Below are 18,695 nucleotides of genomic sequence, written 5' to 3'. Positions count from 1 at the left end.
TGGAGGCTTGTCGCATCCAAGGCTGCGCACACCCATTCACCACTAGTGAAAAACAATGGTAATAAACTAAAAGGACAATAAATAGTATATGTGCTGTACAGACTGACTACATGTATAACGGAACATCTCCAGTGTGAATGGAGCAGTATATGAAGCTTGTTAAAGGGAGCAAATGACAGTGTTTCTAGCAGAAGGCAGGATGCTGGCCAGGGCTGCTACAGGGTCGAGTTCCAGCCTGAGGGAAGAAGCTCCTCCTGAGTCTCTCTGGGTTTGCCTTCTTGAGTCTTAGGGTTGTAGGAATTTGGTGTGTGTGTTAAAGTTGCAGAGCCAGAGAGGTGAGGTAAAAGGTTTCCATCCTGAGGTCAGTTTTACAGAAAAACCAGGACAGGTTGTTTTCAGCTCCGCCCAGGCAGGGCTCATGAATTCAGTGTCCGTCCACCTGCACTGTCACTCCAAATGTTATGGACTGATTTTGATTAAATTTTCAGGAATAAAAGAACAAGTGATCCAGGTCACTGTCTGGATCTGGAGCTTCTAACTAAAACCAAAGCCAGAATCACTGGTAGAAAAAAAATAAAGATGGTAGCTGGGTGGAGGTCTGCATGTCCGAGTGCTTCCAGTTTGAACCTGTCCAGCTTCATGGCAGCAGCACGAGGCTCCTTTGCCATCTGAAACATTATTTATTATTTCATTTGTTGATTTTCAGATGTATCAGAGGGAGAACAGAGAAGCCAAACAAAAGCAAACAGCCACCACAGAAAAACCCACAACCAGGCAGCGTTCGGCTGCAGACGTTGAGCTACGGGTGGAATAAAGGATTATTTATGTCAGCTGATTATGTCTGGCACTTTCCAGCTCTTATGAGGACCGTGGCAACATCTCGGGTGGGTCAGGGGTCAGATGGACACAAAGGGGCAGAAATGTGTGAAATATGTCCGAATATACTGGAACAGTGAGGTGTTGGGAGTGAAAGCCTCTTTAAACGTGGGAGCTTCAGGTGTGAGTTTAACTGACGTCTGGCCTCATTTCGATGTTGGCAGTTAGATCAGAAACGATGGAGGAGTTGCCTTGAACGTCAACAAGCCTTCTACTCCAGCCACAGCTTTTCTTTAGTTTCAGGGAAATAATAGAATGACTCGGGTAAATGAAGAAATATTTCCTGGCAGGCATGAATTTCACATTCTCGTGTCTTAAATCTCCAAAAGATATCCAACAAACATCATGATAAGTATTACATCTGTCGTCAGTTTTTGTATTTAAAAGCTTTTTTAGAAACGTTCGATGCCTGCAACAGTGGTTTTCAAAGTGGGGGCCGCGGCCGCTCGAGGGCCGTCCAGAGCCAGCTCTACGGGCGGGCCCCAGTGGAACAAAAGTAAATAAAAGTGAATAAAAATAATAAAAGTGAATAAAAGTAATAAAAGTGAATAAAAATAATAAAAGTTAATAAAAGTAATAAAAGTAATGAAAGTGAATAAAAATAATAAAAGTTAATAAAAGTAATAAAAGTAAATAAAAGTAATAAAAGTGAATAAAAATAATAAAAGTTAATAAAAGTAATAAAAGTTAATAAAAGTAATAAATGTGAATAAAAGTGAATAAAAATAATAAAAGTTAATAAAAGTAATAAAAGTAAATAAAAGTGAGACAAACTTGTAAAAAGCTGAAGTTTCCTTACAGATTTTCTCGGGTGTTTCTGAGCTGCTTCCATCTTTTCTACGTCTATAAAGATTTTTAGCTTTTGTTCTGTACAGTTTTTTTTTTTACCTGCTGTTGCTGCTGTAGCACCGAAATGTCTCCACTGAGGGACAAATGAAGGACTGTCTTCTCTTAATGCTGTTTGGTCTCCGCATGGAAAAGTTTGGGACCCCCTGCACGCATGGATGAGAATAAAATCTAAAGTTTATTATTTAATACAAGGAAAAAAGTCCTGGAGTCCAGATTCATAAAAAAACTCCACAGGGAATAAAATCTGTCTCAGTTTGGTTTTTATTATGTTTTGGACATTTAGCAAAATTCAACAGAAACATCCAAAGCTTTCAGAGAAATAAACAAATAAATAAATAAATAAATAAATAAATAAATAAGAGACACAGCAAATATCAGCTGATTGCATTCTTCTTGATAATCCTCAGTGATTCCACACCTGCAGAAGTTCAGAAACCTCATTTCTGGCTAAATTATTCAAATTTAAATACAGCAACAGACCACAGGTTTGACCACAAACAGCAACAATAACAACAACTGAACAAACAATCAGGCTTCCAGAATGACCAGCAGCGGATCAATAAGGTGAGAAACACTCTGCTCTGCTGGCTTTAAGGCGCTTTGACAGCTGATCCAAGGCATCCCGGCTACGCTAGCTCCCACAAGCTAAAGCTAATCAGTGATGGGGGGTCTGCCCCCCAGGTCTAAGGGCTAATAGCACTTGTGCAGAGAGAAAACATCTTAAACAGTTGGAAACAGCAAAGATCCTCCAGGCGGAGACATAAAAATCAGGGGGTTCAAACAGCAGCCCTCCCACATGAGGACGTGCCCCTGAGCAAGGCACCGATTCCCTGCCAGATGCCGCAGCCACGTGACTGCGCTTCACAGTTGCACTGCAGCAACATCTGCTTGACTTCAGCAGGATGAAGATCCAGGACCCGTCTCCAAAACCGGGAGGAGTCCAGCTCCAAATGTTCCTGCAGTGCAAGCAGGATCCAGCTGGCTGTGAATCTGGTTTCTGGGGATCAGGAGGCGGTCCGGAGCGGCACCTGCAGCAGGATCACCTGCCGATTCTCGGACGGGTGACATTTGTTGATGTGCCTCGTGAGTCCCGGGGAGCTGAAGAAGACGGCGGGGCAGTATTTACACGGAAACACCTGTGAGGAGTGCAGCAGGCGGAGGTGGCGCTCCTGGCCGCCTCTGCTGGTGAACTTCTCCCCGCAGACCGGACACAGGTGGCAGCTGAACGCGCTCAGGTTGAGCGGGGCCGCGCTCTGCTTGCAGCCCGGCGCGTCCTCGTCCTGCGCCGGGGTCGGGGGGCCGTGCTGTGCCGCCAGGTGTTTCCTCAGGTACGCCTGGCGCTTAAATCTTTTCCCGCATTGGTTGCAGTCATACAGTCCGTCCTCTGAGCCGGACTCGGACGGCTCGGGGCTGGACGTGTCCCTGTCGCTGCCGTCCTTGGCTTCCTCCAGCGCGCTTTTCCCGCTCTCCGCACTTTGCGCTCCGTTCTGCGGCTTTGGTTTGTGCCAGCGCCGGTGCGAGGCGAGGTTGGCCGGGCAGCTGAACACCTTGTCACACTCAGGGCACCTGTACTCGACCCGGACTATTCTGGAGCACTTGTGCTGCGCCAGAGCAAACGGGTCCGCGTACGCCTCCCGGCACAGCTGGCAAACAAACTCCCCGCGCGGATGGGGGTCCCCGCCGCCGGGCTGCGGTCTAGGGGGCTTCTGGTCCACCGGAGCTTCTTTAATCTTTAGCCCGAGAACCGGAGATGTGGTGACATTATCCTCAAAGTGCAGTTTCCTGATAGCTTTGGTTTTTTTGGACGCTGGTTTGCCCTTCCGGTCCGCGTCCCCGGACTGCCGTTTGGACCCGGCGGCGGGGAGCGTCCCAGTGTACGGAGCGCTGGTCTCAGTCCGGCTACTGATGCTCGAGCCGATCTTTAGGTCCACCGGGGTGAGGAGGGGTCCCAGGGCGGTGTGCGCGGCCGGTGTGGGGAAAGACTCCGCGGACTCCGGTGATCCGAGGCTGAAGCGTCTCTCCAGGTAGCGGTCGTGGTCCTGGCTGACCGGGTGCGTGGGGCTGTAGCGAGCCCGGTACACCGTTTCCGGGTTCCCGAACTGAACGGGTTTGACTTTCTGTTCCGGGGCCAATGCGGCTGCCCCGCACGGAGGCGTCGGCGTCCGCGCACGCGCGGGGATGCAGACGAGATGCGCGGAGGAAGAGGAGGATGGCGGCGCGTCAGCTGGTTGCTCCGCGTCCTCCTCGTCCGAGCGGAACCGGTACGAAACGGTTTTCTTCCTCTTCACCAGAAACCCTCTGGGCATGTTCGCGGCGGGGGGAGGGGGGAGCGCGAGGCACTTTAGGGACAAGAAATCCGCTTTCAGCCGCACGCGGACAAAAACATGTGATGCGTCTTTTCTTGTCTCCTCATTGATCAGCGTCCTGCTCCCAAACCGCTTCACACGCAGCTGCACTGCTTTTAAGGGGGCATGATGACACTGTGCCCGTGCCCCGTTGGCTCGTTCCCGACCAATCAGAAGATGCCGAGGTCCCCTGTGGATTTCGGGAGTGTGTCTGGGAGGAAGAGGAGGCTGATGGAAAGTGTGTGTGTGTGTGTGAGAGAGAGAGAGAGAGAGAGAGAGAGAGAGAGAGAAATGGGGGATTTGCAAATTACAAAGCAGATGTACCTGTGGGTTTCATTGTGTTTCACTCAGCACGCGCCAGCAGCCTCCTGCTTTAACGGTCTGATGAGTTTGTATAGAAATCTACACGCGCCTCCTCAGAGCGCGCGCGCGGGGGGTATAAGAATAAAATATTGGCACTATGTGGTCTTACTAGTCCCAAACCTTCACTGACAATAAAACTGATTCTGACAAACAGCAGTAGATTAATGACGTCATCGTTTGTCACGCGCAGGCAATTTAAGATTTTGGGGATTTTAAGAGTTCAAACATTCAAATGTGTAAATAAATAAATAAATAAAACCTCCAGATCTTAATAAAACACGGGTCCAGATTTTAAAGTGAGGACGGAAAAATGCTTTTTCCTCCAGTTTGACTCAAAGAGAGAAAATAAAAACGGCTCGCGCGCTGGCGTGATGAATCCATCATTTCACGCATAAATAATTAATAACGGGCGGGGGGGCTGCTTTGCATCACAATGGCGGCGCATGTGCAAGCTGCGGACCCGCCACAAGTGAAAAGGAAACTGCACTAAAAGTGGAGGTGGACAGCCCCCCCGTCGGCACGTGCTGTCTATGTCCAAATGGGGTAAACCGAGATTATCTGCAGTTAGAACACATGAAACCCAGTTCTGCTCAGACGTGACCCGGTCAGAATGAGTCTGTCTGGGGGGGGGGGTCTGATCTGCAAATGTGTCCAAAAAAACAGATTTTTTTTGTCCCTTTAAAGTCTTTTGGAAGGAAATTTTTGACAATAAATGGAAGGAAATTAGTTTTCTCTTTTCTCTGGGACTTCATGACCTGCAAGTTAAGGAATAAAAATGATGAAACGAGAACATTTTGCAGAACTTTCTGCTGTCTAATGGAGCTGGTTCTCAGGGTTCTACAGAAACACCACATGTTCAGACCAGTTTTCAGCCTCCAGACTGGACTCATTAGCATACAGCTGTAGAATGACCCCCCCATGCAGCCCTGAGCGGCTCGTCTGATTGCTCACCCTGAGCTCAGCCTAATGTTGGAGAATAAACTGAAATCCAGGTTTAAATGAGATGAAGAGGCGGCAGGGCGGTGATGGGATGAGATGTCCTCTGATATTCTTCTGCTGTGGTTTTATTTTAGCAGATTATTTCTGCTCTACTGACAAAATCAGTCCAAGTCTGCAAAGAGGCTTTAAGATTTTAAACTGTTTAAATGATAGAAATGTACAGCAAAGACCAAAGAGAAACCTTCAGCAGGTTATATTTGAGTCTCTGAAGGGACAGACAGGAAGAGAGTAAAAAGAACTCCTGAGTTAAGTGAAATGAGAAGCTACAGTTTTCCTGGGGAGGAGAACATGGGCAGCAGGTTTCGGTTAAAGCTCAGATATTTCACCGCACGGCTCCTCACAGCTGCTCGGATCTCCAGAGGGACCGGGTCCGGGTCTGACACGCTCTCTCCTGTCATCTGTTGCCCCGACTCCTTTTCCTGCAGAAACACAGAGGAAGCGGTTGTTGGTCAAGTAGGAACCTGCAGAACCTGGACTACCTGCAGAACCTGGACCTTCTGAACTGATTTAAGAAGCCTCGTTTTACTCAGACGTTGCTGAAGTAAACAGGACTGCGGGAGACGAGGGAGGGTTACTAATAAACTCCAGCTGGATGGAAAGTAAAGGCCACCCTCTTTTAATTCTAATGTTTTATTTATGAGAGTAGAAATCATCTGGTTCAGATAAGGTCGGAGGTTCTGTAAATAAAGTCTTAGCTGGCTACCAGCCTCTATTTAACAGAAACATGTGGGACACCACTGCTGCTTGCAGAGCAGCAGCTGAGAATCAATACACCGACTCATTGATCATCATCAGTGGGAACAGATTCCGGTTCAGGCAACACAATGCCAAGGAGGCAAGAAGGCTCCCAGGCCTTTTCCATCATCCTGTAGAGAGAAAGAAACCCCTCCAGACAGCTGATAACCCTCCAGGATGGACATCCCAGCAGGTCAGATCGCCCCTCCATTAGAGGGGTAAACGTCCAAGTTCATTAGAAAAAGACTGAACCTGGGTAAGGGTTGGGGTAAAGAGGGTTTTTTTTTTTTTTTTTTTTTTTTTTTTTTTGGGAGGGGGGGGGGGCCTGCCGACATGTTCTTGTCCCTGGGGTGCCTAGCCTTGGTGTTGGGTTGGCGTGGCCCACGGTGGTTTTGCCTGGGGCGGTCGGGCCCCGTCGGGTTCCTGGGTGGGGCTTTGCTGGGGGGAAAGGGTGGCCCTTGGGCCTGTGGGGCGCCTGCCCTCCGTGCGGCCCGCACCGCAGAGCCCAGCGCCCGCTGGGCCTGCTCGCCATCGCCCTGGGCTGCCCGGTGCCCCTGCCCCGTCGCGCCGGGGGTTCCGGTCTGGGGGCCCCTCTGCTCTGGTCCAGGTGGGCCGCTGCTCTGTCTGCTTTGGCTGTCCCGGGCTTGGTACTCTGTGGATCTGCTGGGCCTTTGGGGCCTCGGGCTCCCCCCGTCCCGCGCTGATGCTTCGGGGTGCGGCGTGATCGCGTCCCCCTTGCGGGTACACATTTCCTCCTTGTTGCATGGCCACACATGCATATTAACACGTGCATGCTCACAAACGTGCTCGTCTCTCCATCCGCTTCTCACTAGATGTAGCTGATGTTTGTGTGTTGGTACGTTTGATGACTATTGTAATTTTTTATATCATCATCATCCTATTTTTCTTTTGGTATCATGTAGTACTGTGGTAGTTTATGTTGTTGTTTTTTTGTGATATGTTCTGGGCAGCATAGACAACTGTTATTTCCACATTTTAATCCTGTCCTTTTCTCCCTTTTTTTTCTCTCTCTCTTCCTCTATCTCCCTGTCAGGTTCAGCACTGACATATAAGACTAAAGAAAATAAGATTACAATAAAAATAATAAAAATATCAAGGGCAGCCATGTATATAACATGTCTCCCTTGGTAGAGCAAATCTGTCAAGCAAAATATGGCACACAGACCACCGTTCTGTATGTTAGGATGCTGGACAGGACAGGGTAAAAAGAAAAAAAAAAGAAAAAGACTGAACCAGTGTAGCTTGTTGGGAAGGGTTGCAGGAGGAGAGAGGACCGGTATTCCTCCACACTCCTCCTCCTCGTCACTGCTGCTGATTCTACAAGCTACTGAAGGCCAGACCCGTCCGCTGTCTGGCTTCTTTTTACTTTAAAAAGACAGAAGGATGTTTTATGTCATCAGTTATGTCCTGACAGGTTACAGCTTGCTATGGAGGCAGGGCTTAGACTTTAATGAGCGAAAGAAAGAGAAATGCCAACCTTCAGTCTGGCTGATGTGACCTGCTGAAGCTCCTGCTGGAGGTCTGGGAAGCGGTCGTGGAAAATGGCCATACACCAGCTCTGTCTGAAGAAACTGCAGGAGAGACACCACCAACAAATCCACCTGTTTACTATAAGATGCATCTCCAGCTCTTACTTCATCTTTATCTACAGCTACGTTGTTTACGTCTGATATAAACATAGTTTATCGCGTCTACGTGAGGAACGAGTCCAGACTCCACCTGTACAGGTCGTGGACCAGGCCCTGCTGGTAGCGGCTCAGCAGGCGGCCCAGCAGCTGCTGGTGTTTCCCAAACAGACTCAGGTAGTTGGAGACAGGAAGAGGCTTCAGGGACAAGCAGGTGAGCGTCTCCACCAGCTGGTTGCTGTCCAGATGGAGACAGAAGTAGTTTCCTGTCTCGGCTCGTCCCGTCACCATCCCTCCGTCCTGTAATCCCAGCAGACCGTTAGTCCATGTAGACCACAGCGCGTCTTCGCTGCAATGATGGAAAATGAGATTATTTCTGGATGAAAGAGCTAAAACCAAGCAGGACAGGGACAGTCTGTCTCCTGGAGGACTGAGACAAGCTGAGACATTGGCCTCCCATCCTTCACTGACTCAAACATCTTCCTCCCCCACTGATGATGCTCCAGCGTCCTTCTCCACCACAGACCAGTCTTCAGTCCAACCTACCATGTACCTGGACTCCTGTCCATCCCTGACTCTCCACTGCAGTTACCTGAGACCTTCTGCAGGTGGTCTGACTCAGAGATGAAGACAGAGTTGTGGACAGAGGACCGTCCTGGTCCACTGACCAGATAAACTGCTGAGGTCCATCAGACTTCCATCCTGGTGCAGGATGTAAAAGATAAAAGTGTCCCCCACTATCCACGAGACTGATAAGCCTCAGCATCGAGGTTGTGGGAGAAGAGCCTGATAATATCCAACAACGTGCAGCAACCAGCCAGAGTGACCTCCGGTTACCGAGGTTACGGAGAAGCTGGGCTGTTGGAGTCTGGTCCTGTTGGCGTGTACAGGCGAGTTAATTCACCGTTAGAGCTGACCCATGTTGTTTCATCCTGAAACTCGGCCATAAGAGCTGCGTCATTCCTCAGTCTGCTGCTTTTATATCTGTCACTTCTTTTAAGCATCATGTGTCGGCCTCAGAAAACCACGATGGAGGAACTTACAGGTTCAGCAGGAGCCTCCATGTCGGGGTCAGCTGGTTTGGTCACATGCAGGTAGTTGTATCCTCCAGGAAGTTTCCCTCCTGAAGCAAAACGGATCATATTAATTCATGCAACTTCAACTCACGTTGACACATATTTCAAGAGAAAGTTGGTTTCTGATAGATGAGTTTGCTTCTTCTCTCTGTTTATTGTTGTACACTGAATAACTTCCGGCTGCCTGTAGCTAAGAGCTAACCGAGCTAACGGAGGTAGGCGGGCTAAAGCTAAGGCGTGCTGTTAGCCGGCTAAAAACTACAGTTGTGCTGCATTCTCCCTTTTTGCTGCAGATACTGGATACCTGTCAATCAAAAGGACACGCCCCAATTATTGTGAATTTCAAGATTAAATAACATCCAAATGGATGAGTTAGAAAGAAATTCACCCCCCTCACAGTTGTCATGAAGGTAAACTTGACCTTTTAATCCTAAAATGTTTTTTTGTACCAGGCTTTAAACATGTTAATTTCTGCTATGAAGTTGGTCTTTTTAACATGGGAGTCTATGGGGATTTGCTCTGTTTGGAGCCCCTAGTGGACGAGGGGGGAACTGCAACTTTTTGCACTTCTACATAGATGTCACATTTTACAGGCGGAGGTTGCTGCTTGGACACAACATGGACAGCGGTGTTCTGCAGAAGTTCTCAGAGGACTCTGCAATTGTTGGACTGATCACTGAGGACCACGACGTGGACTACAGAGGACTGAAACACAAGTTTGTGGACTGGTGTCAGCAAAACCACCTCCTGATCAATGCAGGGAAAACCAAGAAGATGGTGGTGGATTTTCACAGACGCCGGTCTGCTGTCCCCTCAGAGAGAGAGGACTCTTATAAGGACCTGGGTGTTCACCTAGACCATAAACTGGACTGGACTCACACCGCGGACCAGTGGAGAGGAAGGGTCAGAGCAGGTCTATCTCCTGAGGAGACTGCAGTCTTTTGGAGTGAAGAGGGACCCTGAGGACCTTCTATGACTCTGGTGGATCAGCCATCCTAAGTCTAAGTCATCAGGAAGTCCAGCTCTGTCCTGGGCTGGTCTCTGGACTCAGTGCAGGAAGTAGGTGACTTCCATACTGAACCATGAGTCCCCCCCACCTTTTAGCAAGACAGCTTGACTTCATTCAGTTTTTTGAATGTTTGGTGTTTGTGTTGATGGGAGGGACTGGTGCTGCTTCAGGAGGAACTTGGCTAGCTGTAGAACAATTCTTATCTGGTCTAGTTTCTCTAGTTTTAAGATCTTTTTCTCAAAGTGAGAAGGACTGGAAATGAATGTTTCTCCACTTGTTTTAGATGTTTCTCTAAAATCTAGAGATGTTTTTTTTTCCTGGAAAGCTGACCAGTAATTATCTTCCTGAACTGGCTGATCACTGGATTGTAGTCTCAGTCTTCTCATTTTAAGTTTGTTTGACTCTTATTTGCATCCAAAACAGGACATTTGGAGACGTAACCTTGGTCTGATGTTTACTGACGATCAGAAAATCTCAGTTAGCTTCGATGTACACATATGGCGTTTATCAGCCAGTGATCAGATTCCTGAAGTGAGTGCTGGCACCACACACTGAATGAGACCACCGTCAGCATCCACCCACGCAGCAAGCGGAGGCGGGGCAATGAACATGACAGCTGGCGGCAGTGTGGCTGAAAAAGTTCACATGTGTTTGGTTGGAGCGAGAAGGCCGAAGCAGAGAGGCTGTTGTGTTGACGTAGCCTGTGGAGTGGCCCTGGATGCCGTATGAATGCTCTGCAGCACAATGCAGCATAGCTGCACTCAGCTTTCCTTCGAGTGTGTGTCATAACAGCCTCCACTGAGAGACGGGGAATGTTTCATGGGAGGACGGGAAGGAGGACGCAGCGTTAGAAACCTGCTGATCTGGTTCAAGATAAACATCAGAAGTTTCCTCCATCACAGGCTCCAGACTAAAGCAGCTGTGGTGAACTGAACTGAGTCTGCATTCTCGCGAGACTCAGCAAAGCAAGATGGCGCCTGTGTTCAGCTGTGCTCCTCCTCCCCTTAGAGGCAGATCTCATCTGAGATCTAGTGGCCTTGGATGCAGCACAGCCTCTGCAAGGCTAACTTTGGAGAATGTTGAAAAAATCAATCATGCTTCTTCTGATTAACATAATTCTGTTTTCATTGTTTCACTAAGGCGACTTAACAGACTTTATTTAGTACAAAACACCGCCTCCAGACTACTGACAGGTCCCAGAACAGCTCAGAACAGTCCAGAACAGCTCAGAACAGCCCAGAATAGCTCAGAACAGCCCAGAACAGCTCAGAACAGCCCAGAATAGCCCAGAACAGCTCAGAACAGTCCAGAACAGCTCAGAACAGCCCAGAACAGCTCAGAACAGTCCAGAACAGCTCAGAACAGCCCAGAATAGCTCAGAACAGCCCAGAATAGCTCAGAACAGCCCAGAACAGCTCAGAACAGCCCGGAATAGCCCAGAACAGCTCAGAATAGCTCAGAACAGCCCAGAACAGCTCAGAACAGCCCAGAATAGCCCAGAACAGCTCAGAACAGTCCAGAACAGCCCAGAACAGCTCAGAATAGCTCAGAACAGCTCAGAACAGCCCAGAACAGCTCAGAACAGTCCAGAACAGCTCAGAACAGCCCAGAATAGCCCAGAATAGCCCAGAATAGCTCAGAACAGCCCAGAACAGCCCAGAATAGCCCAGAACAGCTCAGAACAGTCCAGAACAGCCCAGAACAGCTCGGAATAGCTCAGAATAGCTCAGAATAGCTCAGAACAGCTCAGAACAGCCATATCACCCATTTTATCAAGACGTTATGGGCTTCCAGTCAAATTTCATATTGACTTTAAAATATTGGTTTTTGCTTTCTGGTGTTGCGTGGTCAGGCTCCCCAGCATATGGATGACTTGCTGTGTCCCTACTTCTCAGGGAGCACCATTCGGCCTTCAGACCAGAGCCTCCTGAAGGTCCCAAAGACTGGTTTTAAACCCTGGGGAGACCTGGTCTTTCAGGCTGTAGCCCCCAGACTCTGGAATGACTTGCCCCGGCCCACCATGTGGTTGACTCCATGGACTCTTTTAAAAAACAGTCAAAGACGATTTTATTCAACAAAGCTTTTTGTTGATGGGTGTGATTATGAAATTATGTTGTTTTATTGCAGCCATTTTAGATCCACCACTTTGTGATTTTTATCTGTGAAAAGCGCTTTATAGATAAACTTCATTTCCTTACCTTGAATCTTGGGCTGTTTGTACAGTGGTACGGGACGATCCACTCCAGACGTGGACTCCTCCCAGGCCTTCATGGCATCTAAAAGGGACAGGAACATGGCCGCCATATTCTGGCCTACCTCCTTGGAGTTGAAGTGTTCATGTGACTTCTTTGTGTAGTAGCCATATGAGTATCTGGTGAGAGGTCCAGCAGCAAAGATGGCCGGGTCCCTGGTGCTAAACATGGCGTTTATTATAAGTCTGCCATCAAAGGCCAAGCCGGATTTACTGATACTCCTGAAGGCATCACCATCAACTCCTTTACTGGAAAGGTTGATAAACACCTGAAAGGAGAAAATTAATCTGAGTAGATTAGCATTAAAACAAGGAGTAAAAACTAGGGGGGGCGAGAGATTAAAGCATGATCAGGTTAAATCTGTTCAGGTGCTACCTCACAATCAGACCAGCACTTAAACCAGGACAAATACTGGACTCATTCTGGGATAAACAAAGAATTAAACTGGAACAGACTTAACAGGTCAGACATCAAGATAAAACCTAAAGACACCCAACAAAGACCAGAGATTGACCCGGGACAAAGTAACGATTCCTTTGGAAATAAAACAGGGAGTAAGTGGGACAAACGAGGGACTGAACCCTGGAAAATATGGTTTTAACTCATGAAGGGCAGCCTGGAGGGAATATCTGTTTAATGAAGAATATTTCCCCTAATCTTATTTGGGTGATTTCTACATTTATTTTTATTTAAAAACAATAAAAAAAAATCATGTTTCTATCCCCAGAGAATACCAGGAAGACGGTATGGCAGTGAATGCAGCACCAAGCCTCACCTACAGGCATCTGTAACCAGTAGAACTCTGGTATCACTGCACCGGTTTGCTTCCAGCAGGTAAATGAAGCTAGTGAATTCAGCTGGACACCATCACACTATTGTTTGGACAAGATTTTCTCTGGTTAGAGCCAGAGAAATGACCCAGCTTTGACTCACTCCACACTGAAGATGAAGAGGTTCTGTGTATGAGCTGAACGACGCAGACGTCAGGTGGTTGCATTCTCCGCCGTTGTTCATCTTGGCCAGGACCACGTCACGGTGGACCTGAACCCCAGAGCTCATCATGGCTGTGGTCACGGCTTTCTCTACAGCCAAGTCTGTGAAGCAGGACACTCCAGGTTTAGGAGGAGGGAGAACCAGATGGATGCGAGACCCCCGGATACCAAGACTGAGCAGAGTCTCTACAGTGGTGTACACATCCAAGTTGTTGCCATAGACGATGGCCTGATCTGTGAAGATGGAAGAAGAATTAGCTCAGTGTACAGAAGTTACCCGGAATCTGGTTTCACTTAGATCTGGTTTCAGTCTGTTCCGGTTTCAATCAGATTGGGTTTCAGTTAGATAAGGGGTGTCATTTATAACCGTGGCATAAACGGGTACAGCTCGGTCTCACCTGCTAGCTGCAGCCGGGCCTCACCTGCTAGCTGCAGCCCGGTCTCACCTGCTAGCTGCAGCCCGGCCTCACCTGCTAGCTGCAGCCCGGTCTCACCTGCTAGCTGCAGCCCGGTCTCACCTGCTAGCTGCAGCCCGGTCTCACCTGCTAGCTGCAGCCCGGTCTCACCTGCTAGCTGCAGCCCGGTCTCACCTGCTAGCTGCAGCCCGGTCTCACCTGCTAGCTGCAGCTAGCTTCAGCCCGGCCTCACCTGCTAGCTGCAGCCCGGTCTCACCTGCTAGCTACAGCCCAGTCTCACCTGCTAGCTACAGCCCGGTCTGTCTCCACCTTTTCACCTGGCCCTAAACTTTATTCACACATACTGCACAAAAATCTGACAATCAAAGTATTTATCCTGTTGGTTACTCTACTCTCAGCCTGGAGCTATGGAACCATCTTCTGTTACTGGAAGAAGGTTCTGATGGAAGAACATTCCCCACTGGTTTGCCCAATGCACACACTACCTCACTGCAATATTGGATTTACCTCCTGGTCTTGAGCCAGGCCTGCATCCACAGTGCTCTAGATCAGCCTGAGGAGCCAAACTTCATCTGTTCCTACCAGTTCACCGGACTGATTTCTCCCAGCAATAAAACCTTTGTCTCTCGGCATTAGATTCCTGTCTGCTCTGTGGGTCCGTTATCTCGCCCTTGTGACAGAGTAAGTCTTGTTGTATTATAAAAGGAGATATGAACAGTTTTTCTGAACGAGGCTTTTTGTGTGATTTATTTCATTGTGACTGGAAAAATCAAGCTTCAAACTGGTTTTCTCATATTGTAGACCAGCATGCACCTGTTGGAGGGTTCAGAGTGAAGGGTCGGGATAATGCTGGGTCCTCTCTGACCTGCTGCATTACTATATGACAGAACCAAGGCTGGACAAATGCTGAAAACAGGGCCGGATGCTGACTGGCTTCACTTTAGCAGCTATGTAACCGCTTCAGTTCCCTCACTAGACAAGCCAAATCTCTTTTTTCTCTGTCTGCTACAACTGATGGTTTAAATTCAGGAAAGTTATCAAGTCGGTGTCAGTCCCTCATACTGACATGATCTCCCTTCTTGCATTAAGGACAAGGTTTCTATCTCTGGAGAATCTGCTATGTTAGAAGGTTTAAATGAGCGTTTTATTGCATCTGGAGCCTTTTAATCAGTCGCCTTTCCTCCTCCTGACATGACTGATGAACTTGTTCTAATGGTCAGTGCTTTTGTACCCATGTTCTCCCCCTGTTGAAAGGAGGGGACCCCACACCACTCAACAACTATAGGCCCATCTCTGATTTATCAGTTTTGTCGTGATGGATTGGTGAATAATCAACTGAAAGATTTTCTGAACTCCAATGATCCACATCAGTCAGGCTTTAGGAAACAACACAGCACCGTTGCAGCACCATTAAGTCGTGAATGATGTTATGGAGGCACTAGAAAGAAAATCGTGTGATGCTCTTTTTAGGCAGTGGTCTTTCCCCCCAACACTAAAACCTTGCACGGCGCTCATATCCAGCTCGTGGCTCATTGTAAGTATTTAGGTATTCTGATGGACATTTTAGATGAGGTGGAAAAGTTGTTAGTATGTTAGTAATGTTAGTAAACTTAAGCTTAAGCTGAGCTTTGTTATTGGAATAAATCCTGTTTCTCTTCTGGTGTCAGAAGAAAGCTGCTGGAAGCTTCTTTCCTTCCCTTGGCAGACTGTGGAGCCGGCTGCATGCCTCCGTTCAGGCCACTGCATCCTTATACCAGAGTTCAGTGGCTTCCTTCTCTGTACGCAGACTTCACACTGGTATTATTTCTCTATCAATCCACATCACCACATTGATAGCATGGTTTGTTGCCATGGTTTCCTCTTTGATCAGCAACCTTCTCGTCCTGCTTTGCCTGGACCATTTATATCTGGTTTGGGCGTGCTCAGGGTGGGATACAAGGCCGATTTCCAAGTAGTGTGTGATCTGTAAAGAGGAAACGGCTTGCCGTGTGTGTGGGCACGGTTTATTAAGTCTTGGGTTTTTTGATGCAAACCATTTTCAGCTTTTGGGTGTAATGTTTTATAAGTGAGACCTGGTCTGTGTGTGGAGAAGAGGTGAGGGACCACCAGCTTCTCTGTCCATGGTGTTGAATGACATCTGTTCACAGACTCGTAAATTTCAAAGAAAAACTCCCTGAAATGTCTTTTTTCTTCTCGAGGTTAAAATTCACATGAACTTTGTGTCCTGTTTGTTGTTATTGTGGAAATAAAGATGGTATCTGTGGCGCCTGCTTTTAAATTTGCATTAATTAATAGTTTCCCTTTATGAGTGAATCATCTAATTAGTAAACATAGAAGCTTCGGTCCAGATTGCCGGACAGTTTCTACCGAGAGCAGATTCATTTTTCTTAATGACGCTGTTTACTTTCCTCTCCTGAAAAGCCCGGCTCTCAGAAAGTGATATGATAATGGAAAATGGATGGAAGAGGCTGGCCTGATTCACAGAGATAAAAGACTTCCCTGCAGCTAATTAGCTGCTAATTATAGCAGGGTACTTCAGTAATGACTGACTGGGTAATGACTACTGATTCATTTCAGCAGCTCTATCTGTGTGTGTGTGTGTGTGTGTGTGTGTGTGTGTGTGTGCACGGAGGTGGGGGGTTCACTCACCCTCAAGCTCCAGGAAGCCAGCACACAGCCAGCGGCGAACAGCTACACTGTCATGCAGGTCATTGATGGTGAAGAGGTTGGAGGGGCGGGGCCGGGGGTAATTGCAGTCGGCAGGCTGAGGCGGCAGCAGACTCTCTCTGATTGGCTGACCCCCGATGGGACAGGGCACCTACAGAATGAGACACCAGCTACGATTACATGGAAAACTTTTAATCCGATCTAATGTTCAATCAGAATAAAATGTGTCATGTAAGCATGTCAGCCTCGATGGGAAAGAGGTTTCAGTGTGATCGAGCGAGCGGTTTAACCTTCTCAGGATGGAGCAGCAGGAAAAAGAAGCATGTCTACGAAGAATCCGATGGCTCTGTGCATGCCTGAACCAGGTGGTTACGTAATGAGGGAAGACCTGAACGATGGTGTGTTCTTGTTAGAAGAAATAAGTTCAGGATTATTGATCGACGGTTAAAAGGCTGAATATAAAAAAGAAAAACTAGCAGCACTGATGGTGGTAATGATGATGCTAGTTATGGTGGTGATGATGGCAGTAGTGATGATGATGATGGCAGTAGTGAAGATGATGATGATGATGAAATGATCACGATAGTGATGATGATGATGATGGTGATGATGATGGTGGTGATGGTGATGATGATGATGGTGGTGATGATGATGTTGATGTTGATGATGGTGGTGATGATAATGATGATGTTGATGATGATGATTATGGTGATGATGATGATGTTGATGATTATGGTGATGATGATGATGATGGTGGCGATGATGATGATGATGATGATGATCTTGATGATGATGGTCATGATGATGATGATGATGATGGTGATGATGTTGATGTTGATGATGATGATGCTGATGATGGTGGTCATGATGATGATGCTGATGATGGTGATGATGATGGTGGTGATGATGATGGTGATGATGATGGTGGTGATGATGATGGTGATGATGACGGTGGTGGTGATGATGATAATGATGATGATTATGTTGATGATGATAATCATGATCTTGATGATGATGATGATCCTGATGATGTTGTTGTTGATGATGATGATGATGATGATGATGATGATGATAATATTGATGATGGTGATGATGTTGATGATGATGATGGTGATGTTGATGTTGATGATGATGATGTTGATGCTGATGATGATGGTCATGATGATGATGATGATGATGGTGATGATGTTGATGATGATGGTGATGATGATGTTGGTGATGCTGATGATGGTGGTCATGATGATGAAGCTGATGATGGTGGTCGTGATGATGATGGTGGCAATGATGATGATGATGATGATGATGATCTTGATGATGTTGTTGTTGATGATGATGATGGTGATGATGTTGATGGTGATGATGTTGTTGTTGATAATGATGATGGTGATGATGTTAATGGTGATGATGATGATGATGATGGTGATGATGATGATGATGATCTTGATGATGATGATCTTGATGATGTTGTTGTTGATGATGATGATGTTGATGATGATGATGGTGATGATGATGATGATGATGTTGTTGATGATAATGATGATGATGATGATGATGGTGATGATGATGATGATGACCTTGATGATGATGATCTTGATGATGTTGTTGTTGATGATGATGATGCTGATGATGATGATGGTGATGATGATAATAATAATAATAATAATACATTTTATTTAAAAGCGCCTTTCAAAACACCCAAGGACACTGTACAAAGGAACATTAAAATAGTTTAAAAACCACTACGTACAGAACAAACATTAAAACAGTTAAAACAATGAGTGCAAAACTAAGCAGAATGGAGGACAACAGAAAGATGGAGAATGACTAGATGGCATAGGACTGTCTGAACAAATGTGTTTTGAGTTGCGATTTGAAGAGAGGAAGAGAGTCTATGGTACGGATGTCAGGGGGAAGAGAGTTCCAGAGATGGGGAGCAGAGCGGCTGTATGCTCGGCTCCCCATGGTGGCGAGACGGGCAGGGGGGACAAGAAGCTGGAGAGAAGAGGAGGAGCGAAGTGAACGGATCGGAGTGGCAATGTGCAGGAGATCAGATATATATGGAGGAGCCAGATTGTGGAGTGCTTTGAATGTAATGAGGAGAATTTTAAAGTTAATTCTTTGTTTTACGGGGAGCCAGTGAAGTTGTTGTAAGATGGGGGTGATGTGGTGAGTAGAAGGGGTCCGTGTAATGATGCGTGCTGCAGAGTTTTGGAGGAGCTGCAGTTTCTGGAGGGATTTATTGGGGAGACCAAAGAGAAGAGAGTTGCAGTAGTCAATCCGGGAAGTAACAAGACTGTGGACGAGGATGGCAGTGGTGTGGGGGGTCAGGGAGGGACGGAGACGAGAAATGTTTCTTAATGATTCTTGATGATGATGTTGTTGATGATGATGATGATGATGATGATGGTGATGATGATGATGATGATGATGTTGTTGATGATGATGTTGTTGATGATGATGATGATGATGA

The 18,695-nt window shown here is 47.1% G+C and overlaps 2 protein-coding genes across 3 annotated transcripts in view; both read right to left on the bottom strand.

Moving 5' to 3' along the window:
- Positions 1–1,987: 1,987 nt before the first annotated feature.
- insm1a (insulinoma-associated 1a) lies at positions 1,988–4,319 on the bottom strand. The gene has a single exon (XM_041975148.1). It carries the CDS (start codon positions 4,029–4,031, stop codon positions 2,730–2,732), a length of 1,302 nt encoding a protein of 433 aa, XP_041831082.1. The 5' UTR covers positions 4,032–4,319; the 3' UTR covers positions 1,988–2,729.
- Positions 4,320–5,427: 1,108 nt separating this feature from the next.
- The window catches only part of cfap61 (cilia and flagella associated protein 61), a 54,499-nt gene continuing 41,231 nt past the window's right edge, over positions 5,428–18,695 (bottom strand). Inside the window, exons 18-24 of one of the 2 annotated variants that reach the window (XM_041975381.1) lie at positions 16,208–16,376; positions 13,084–13,376; positions 12,097–12,418; positions 8,857–8,936; positions 7,908–8,113; positions 7,666–7,759; positions 5,428–5,845 (exon numbers count right to left, since the gene is read on the bottom strand). In XM_041975381.1, coding sequence (XP_041831315.1) covers positions 5,696–5,845; positions 7,666–7,759; positions 7,908–8,113; positions 8,857–8,936; positions 12,097–12,418; positions 13,084–13,376; positions 16,208–16,376 — 1,314 coding nt within the window. In that variant the 3' untranslated portion in view covers positions 5,428–5,695. Of the gene's footprint in view, positions 5,846–7,665; positions 7,760–7,907; positions 8,163–8,856; positions 8,937–12,096; positions 12,419–13,083; positions 13,377–16,207; positions 16,377–18,695 lie in introns of those variants that run through there. The other variant, XM_041975383.1, reaches the window with a different exon arrangement.

This window comes from Melanotaenia boesemani, chromosome 22 (assembly GCF_017639745.1).
Source record: "Melanotaenia boesemani isolate fMelBoe1 chromosome 22, fMelBoe1.pri, whole genome shotgun sequence".
In the NCBI taxonomy this organism is placed as follows: Eukaryota; Metazoa; Chordata; class Actinopteri; order Atheriniformes; family Melanotaeniidae; genus Melanotaenia; species Melanotaenia boesemani.
Note: the sequence above shows the minus strand (reverse complement) of the source record. Positions and strands in the feature narration are given on the sequence as shown.